Here is a 6,703-nt window from a genome sequence, read left to right on the forward strand (position 1 = left end):
CAAAGACTTGTAAACAAATATATGTCCAAATACTTAGAATACATCCAATGCTTATGTATGACATATAAATCTACATGCTGTTCACTAGTTTATACAATTTAGATAACCCATATACATGTGACATACCTAAATCTATAGATTTTATATAAACACAAACAAGTACAACCACTACAGACATATTCTAGATATTATTCATCTACAATGCCGATAAACTATATAACATATAAAACAAACGTATGTAAAGGTTTGTATACACTCAGTAATACACACTGAGGCATTTACCTATGTATTTATTTACATGGCTGGGGACTGAGCCCAGGAGCATATGAATCCCAAGCAGCTCTCCACCACTTAGGCTACAACCACTCAGTCCTTGAAGTATTTTCTTTTATTATTATTACTATAGTTATTTGGCAGTCCTGATATTTGAACCCGAGGCCTCATGCTTGCTAAGCAGGTTCTCTACTACTTCAGCCACACCGCCAGCCCTTGTTTGTGTTCCTTATTTTTCAGTGAAGATGTCCCAGTTTTGCCCGGGGAGGCCTCAGGATTCGCCGGCATTGCAGGCTTGTGAAGCTATCTGCCCAGGCTGGCCTCAAACCTCAGTCTTTCCAATCTTCTCACAATCTCCACCTCCAGAGTATCTGAGAATACAGACGTGAGCCACCGTGCCCAGCCAAAATCGTCTGAAGGCTCCTGGCTCGGGCTCGGGTGCCATTACCGTAAACAACCACTAGGTGGTACCCGTTCCCACCTCCTGCACTCCCAAGTGTTGCCAGAGAGGGCGCTCCTGCCCCCCTCCCTCCCCATCCCGCACTGTACCCCAGCACCCCCCCACCTGCACTACGAACTTGTCTTTGGTTCTCAACGACGTGGGGTTCGTCCTCCAGGCCTCCGATGGTGGGGAGCAGCCTTGGGGCTCCAGATCAGGCCCAGGTTTCCCCAGCGAGTCGGAAGCGGGTCTGCGCCCCCCTCCCTAGATTCAGGGCAGCGCGCGGAGGGGCCCCGGACCCCCACGACGGCCCCGGGGGTGTCCGCGCCGCCGCGCACAGAGGGTCACCCACACACCAGGGCCCGCAGCCCCCTTCGGCTTACTCCTCATGCCCTGCCCCGTCCGGGGGCGCGGGGAGGAGAGGGCCGGGCGGAGCCCCGTCCGGGGAGCCCTGAGCCCCGGTCCGCTGGAAGTCCCGGCTAGCGGGCAGGGCGGGACAGACGTCTCCCGCCCAGGCGTCCCCCAGACCCTCACCCCTGCGGTAGGAGCCTCCCCGGAAAGCCCGCGCGGGGGGCGAAGCCGGATCGCCACGGCTGGGGCTCCCCGTCCTCCTCCCCGCTCCTCCCTCGGGAGCGGCGGGAAATTATTTATTAAAACGCCGCCCGCGCTCTCATTTATTTGCGGTGAATAATCCTCGGCATCTCAGCGCGTTTATTAAACCTTTCCCGTCCCCGCGCCCGCATTACTTTAATAATAAATCGCGTGTCACTTTCCAGCGACGTTATTAAAGCCCGTCTGCTGCAGCGGCGGGTGCGGGGAGGGTGGGCGGCCGAGGTCCTCCCACTCCCGGCTCCCGGGCCTGAGCCGCCGGGGCCGCGGCACCGGGAAAGGGAGGCTGCCGGAGGCTTCAATCGACCGCGATCCGGGAGTTCAGATCCCCGGCTGGGGAAGCCCTGGGGTAGGGTGAGAGTTCGGCTGGGAGCCTCGGCCCCCAGGTGGGCCGGTCGGACTGAAAGCCCTTCTAGGGCTGCCTTGGAACCAGCTGGGCAGTGTCAAGCGAGGGGCCGGGTCCCTAGCCCATGTGGGGACCCAGGTCCCCGTCCCCAGCTTCCCAAGGTCACACGGATCAACAGGGCCTCGTCCTTCCCCCCACCTCACCGTGGCCTTGGAATTCTCTCCAAGTACCCAGCCAGCTAACATATGGGCTCTGGTCAGGGTTAGCCAATCAATGAGAACCATCCTCTGGCATGAAATGAAGCAGGAGCAGATGGACAGATGGCTGGGAAGAGGGTGGAGGTTGTGCTCCTCCCTAGAGGCTCAGCTCCTAGAGAGGAGACTCAGAGAGCAAACTCCCAGGAGGAACTAAGTGTTCCAGCAAAGGCATCCGCTCCAGGCGGAGCCCAGGCGCTTACAGCCATCACCATCCACTTACACTTTCAGGCTCTCCTTGGTGCCATAACCTCCCCAGTGTCTCTGGACTAGGTTACAGAATGTGAGGAGAGAGCTTAGGATCTAAAGTAAGGAACCTTCAATATTAAAATTAGGGCAGTTGGAAGCAGGCTTACCATCATGCCTTTGAGTTTCGTGAGGAAACTGGAAGGTTCCTAAGGGAGGTGGGGAAAGTGTTATTTATACATTCGGCGTACTGGGGTCCCACGCACAAACATGGGGCTCCCCACTCTGCCTGGAAAGCAAGATGAATAGAGGGACAGGAAATCTATTCATCTAATGGAGGACTGACAAGGACACCCTCTCTCCAACCCGATAGCTCCAGCTTCTCTCCCTAGAGGGTGGGGTGGGCCACCATAGGAAAAGCCTCTCGCCTGGCAAGAGTGCGCTGAGGGGCTGGACCTGAAGCTTCTAGAAGTTAGAATTCAGTTATTATGGGAGGCCACCCAGGGTAATCCCCACTCACTCTTCATGTGCACATCTGCAGGAACTGTGTAGCTGTGTGATTTGGTTTGTTTACAAGTCTTTTTTGACTCTTGTGCTAGGTAGGTTTCGTCCATTAGAATAGTAGAAGATATGGTATTACCCCTAGAACTTGGGAAAGAGGGAAAACTGGAAAATGAGTTTTGAGGAAGGGTAAACTGAGGGAAGGCAAAGATTGAGAACCAGGAAAATAACAGGAACCAGTGTTTATAGGGAAGGAAGTTAGGAGAGACTGGCTGAGCAGGACTGGAGGGAAGGCTGCTGGGAAGGGGACATCCCTCTTTGTGGATACTGCGACCTGACTGGGGACCAGCTACACCTAGCTGATCCTTGTGAAGAATCCTCTTGGCCAGGCCCTCTTCGGCACAGACCTTGGCTTTCTCTCCCCCTACTGTCCTTCAATCTACCCTCTCTCTCTGCCTGTCTCTATCTTTCTCTTGGTCTCTCGATCTCGGTCTCTCTCGCCAGTTCTGGGGCTTGAACTCAGGGTCTGGGTACTGTCCCTGAGCTTCTTTTGCCCAAGGCTAGCACTCTTATCATTTGAGCCACTGTGCCACTTCCAGCTTTTTCTGAGTAGTTTGTTGGAGCAAAAAGTCTCGTGGACTTTCCTGCCTGGACTGAAACCATGATCCTCAACTCTCAGGCTTCTGAGTAGCTAGAATTACAGTTGTGAACAACCAGTGCCTGGTTTTTTGTTTTTTGTTTTGTTTTGGCCAGTCCTGGGCTTTAGCTCAGAGCCTGAGCACTGTTCTTGGGCTAGAGCTCTACCACTTGAGCCATGGCACCACTTCCGGCTTTTTATATGTATGGTATCGAGGAATCGAATCCAGGTCCTTGTGCATGCCACACAAGCACTTTACCACTAGGCCAAGCTCCCTGCCCGCTTCTTTTGTTTTTAATTAACTTAATTGTTATTATAAAGGTGATGTGCAGAGGGATTACAATTACAACTTGCCTCTCGTTTTGTCACCACTGGGATCACCCTATAAGGAGCAGTAAACCAATCCACGAAAGGACCTGGCTCCTGCTTTCCAGGTCTAGTCCAAGTCTTCTCAAGAGCAGGAACAGATAGTAGAGCCATCACCCCCCCCCCCCCAGAGCTAGTAGAAATCATAATCATAGCTGTCTTCATTTTCAGCTTCCTCCGGAACCAGGCTTGCTGGTTTCAGCTGAGGGATTCCTGTGGAGTTCAGTTGGTCTGAAAACACATGAGACAAAGGAGAGATGTGGATGCCCACATAGCCCACTCTGCGGGGGGGGGCACAGTCACGTTCCCATAAGGATTGTTTCTTACACCCATTCAAGGGCTCTAATCCTACACATCCTCCCAGCCCCACACTCTCCCTTTACCTGGTGTGAGCACGGTCAGGGAAGCAGCCACCTCGGCGTGGCCCAGGGCATTTCTGGCGATGCAGCGATAGATGCCCTCATCACTGGGACGAATCGATTGGATCTGAAGCCACCCAGTCATCTCAAACCTCTGAGGTCCACCTCTAGACTAGAGCCGCATAGGGAGTCAGCAAGGTCATTTGGGGGAGCCTTAGGCTAGCAGGGAATGGCCTCTTCCCTGTCCCTACCTGCACAGAGATGTGAGGATCATCTCCTGGCAGTTGGATGTTCAAGCCATCCTTCCTCCACTCAATGGAGGCCATTGGATAGGCGAACACCTCGCAGCCAAAGATCACATCCTGTCCAATCACGTTCCAAATGTCCCGAGGCTGCGACACAATCTTGGGCTCTGGGGGATGGAGGGAGGAGGGCTGAGAATGAGATGGTACATCCAGCCTAACAAGAGGAATTACTGTGGATATGCTTGTGGCAAAAGACAAAATATGCAGAGGTCAATACACATGTGTAGACAAAACAGGACATGTACATACATACAAGTATAGACGTAGGTATACACAAAGGCAGAAATGCAGCTACAGAGATGCATAGCATGTGTACAAAAACAGAGTGTTGTCTAAACTAGACAAACACAGAGACCCACACCTTAAACTTGGCAGTGTCACTCTGTCCCTGACTGCTCCTCTGTCCTCATTCCACCTTCCATCCTTTTTCCTGCAGTTCGGGTAACCGATACCTCCCTCCTCATTTCCCCCTCCCTCCCCACTTCCCCGTTTTCTAAGGGGGCCAGTTCCCAAAGGCCAGGAGGACCGCCCCTCCCCCGCTCCCCTGGCAAAGGGGAGCCCCGGGAGGCTAAGCTAGAGAACCTGAAACCTGGCATTTAAGTGGGAAGCCGGGAGGCCTGGGGGAAATCGTTGGGAGCTCCTGCTGGAGCATGTGTTTTCACCACAGTCCCAGCCAAGCCAGATCCAGAGTAGGAACTCAGGAAATGGAAGAAAGCAGCCAAAGAAAACTTCAGACTTGAATGGCTCCTAAACCCTCTGGCTGAGGGGAGAAAAAGGTAGTGATATCCCCTTCATTAAGTCATTGTATGTAGGAGAAAGGAGGCACGCAGACTGGGCTTACAGATGCATCACACAGGAGCCAGCACCCTGCCCAGGCTCCAGGGATCTAGGCCAAGTCTGAGGGTCTTTCCGGTGTTGGCTGTGTGTCTGAGATGGGTGAATGCAGGGCCTGCATCCTAAGCAGTAGCCTTTGAGGATCAGGGGCCAGAGCATCACAGCTGCCTGAGGGTGGAGAGCAGTCTCGAGAACGCCCGAATCTTTGGGGGTGGGCGGTATCGCGGCCCCGGGTGGTGCGTACCCGACTCGCAGGGGCCTGGGTGCGCCGCGGTGAGGTTGGCGTCGGGCTGCGCGCGGGCCGCTTCCTGCAGGCGGCAGATCTGAGCGTAGGTTCGGCCGTCAGAACCGCAGAGCGGACTCTGCGAGCGACAAGTGCACCACGGCTCGGGCACCTCGCCGCGGTTCAGGTCGTCGCCAGCATCCAGCCGGCACTCGAGCAGCTCGCCGCAGCGCCCGTAGAAATGCGTGCTGGGGTCCAGGTCGCAGAGCTGGCCCTCCAGGTTGGCGCATTCCCAGCAGCAGTCGCACGCGTCGCGCACCCGACCCGCCAGGCAACCCTGGGGCACCGCACAGAATTCTGGCCGGCAGGGACCGCAGTCCTCGCCCTCGGCTAGCAACCTCAACCAGCCCCGCCGCAGGAAATCGGGGCCTGCCGGGGGCCTGGCACTAACTGGGGGCAGGAGCAGAAGCAGGAGCAGCGCCCAGGCAGCTGTGGCATGGTTAGCTGGAAGCCCTGGGCGCACGTGGCACATTGGTGCGTTGGTGGCACCCTGCCAGGAAGAAAAGCCAGGGCAAGAGGTCAGAAACAGCTTGTGCTGAAAGCCGCTTGACCCCTGGCACACTGCCAACCCGGCTACCTGAGAATCAAGGCGACCTCCCCCCAGCTCCACAGAGGCCTCGGGGCCCCTAGGGGCCGTGTGGGCGGATCCGGGACTGGAGCCGTGGTTACTGGGTGATAAATACTCGATCTGAAACCACCCGTCTCTGATGCTCCATTGCCCCAGGGATGAATGGAAATCAATGGCTTCAGAAGTTGTTGAAAGGGCCAGGGAGCAGGAACCGAGATGCTCCGAATGTATGGCGTGGGGTCCTGGGACTCACCTGGTGTCCCGAGCCAGGCCCCACGGAGCAGCTGGGTTCCAATCCCAAAGCCAGCAGAGCAGAGGCTCCCGCACAGTCAGCTGGACCCGCCGGCCACCTCTGCTCCTGTGGGAGGATCTCCGACTAGGATTCGGAGCGACTCCTCCGCCCTCTCCCCGCCCCCCGACGTCGCCCGCCGCCCCCCCCCCCCCCCGGTTCTGAGGCTGCCCATTTTGTGCAGCCCCCTGGGGACCATCTCGGGCCATTTCCTTCTAGCCTGGCCCACTGTCACAATGAGAGCGCAGAGGAAAGTCACTGGACACCGACGCTGGGGAAGAGCAGTGCGAGGACCGGAGACCCAGATCAGATGGGGGGGGGTGGCTAGGAAGCCCCAAAGATTGGCTGTGTCGTGCGACTACCCTGCTCCTGGGGACGGCTAAAGCTTCTGCACTACAGGGAGGAAGGAGCTGTGGTGTCCTTTTACACGGGCGTCTGGGCGCTTCGGGAGGGC

General features: G+C 56.2%; 1 protein-coding gene across 1 annotated transcript; it reads right to left on the bottom strand.

The window, feature by feature from the left end:
* Window positions 1-1,923: 1,923 nt before the first annotated feature.
* Kazald1 (Kazal type serine peptidase inhibitor domain 1) lies at window positions 1,924-5,878 on the bottom strand. The gene is made up of 4 exons (XM_090346909.1): window positions 5,354-5,878; window positions 4,222-4,382; window positions 3,995-4,142; window positions 1,924-3,842 (listed from the first exon to the last, which is right to left on the bottom strand). The coding sequence occupies exons 1-4, from the start codon at window positions 5,862-5,864 to the stop codon at window positions 3,745-3,747; spliced, it is 918 nt and encodes a 305-aa protein (XP_090203035.1). The 5' UTR covers window positions 5,865-5,878; the 3' UTR covers window positions 1,924-3,744.
* Window positions 5,879-6,703: the final 825 nt, after the last annotated feature.

The sequence above is a fragment of the Megascapheus bottae genome, chromosome 15, assembly GCF_031878675.1.
Source record: "Megascapheus bottae isolate mThoBot1 chromosome 15, mThoBot2.hap1, whole genome shotgun sequence".
Classification (NCBI taxonomy): Eukaryota; Metazoa; Chordata; class Mammalia; order Rodentia; family Geomyidae; genus Megascapheus; species Megascapheus bottae.